Source organism: Buceros rhinoceros, unplaced genomic scaffold (genome assembly GCF_000710305.1).
Source record: "Buceros rhinoceros silvestris isolate BGI_N320 unplaced genomic scaffold, ASM71030v1 scaffold38737, whole genome shotgun sequence".
NCBI classification, from domain to species: Eukaryota; Metazoa; Chordata; class Aves; order Bucerotiformes; family Bucerotidae; genus Buceros; species Buceros rhinoceros.
In genome coordinates, this window is record NW_010423428.1 from 10,302 (window position 1) to 10,650 (window position 349).

The window sequence follows — 349 nt, forward strand, 5'->3', positions numbered from 1 at the left end:
AAGGTGAACAGGCTCCTGGCTGCGGCAGCAGCAGGAGGAGCCGCTGACCTCGCCGCTCTACAGCGCGTCTTTCACTGAGGAGCTCAGCAAGATCCTGGAGAAGCGGAAACACACGCAGCTGGTGGAGAAGCTGGACGAGAGCTCCGTGTAGGGGCCGGGGAGGGAGTCCTGCCAGCGGGACCCTCCTCCCCTCCAGCCCCTTCTCCCACCCCCTGCCAGCAGTGTTACAAGACTCAGGCAAAACTACCTCTGGGATGGCGGAGCCGGGCCGGGCCCAGGCTCGGCCATTCCTTCGGCTTTTCACTCACTTTTGAAACTTGCTGTACAGAAAAAAGAAGAATAATCTATT

General features: G+C 59.9%; 1 protein-coding gene across 1 annotated transcript in view; it reads left to right on the plus strand.

The window, feature by feature from the left end:
* The window catches only part of LOC104497195 (semaphorin-4G-like), a 7,928-nt gene extending 7,777 nt beyond the window's left edge, over positions 1 to 151 (plus strand). Inside the window, exon 16 of the mRNA XM_010140415.1 lies at positions 6 to 151. Within this exon, the coding sequence (XP_010138717.1) occupies positions 6 to 151 (146 nt within the window). The remainder of the gene's footprint in view (positions 1 to 5) is intronic.
* The last annotated feature ends 198 nt before the right edge of the window (positions 152 to 349 follow it).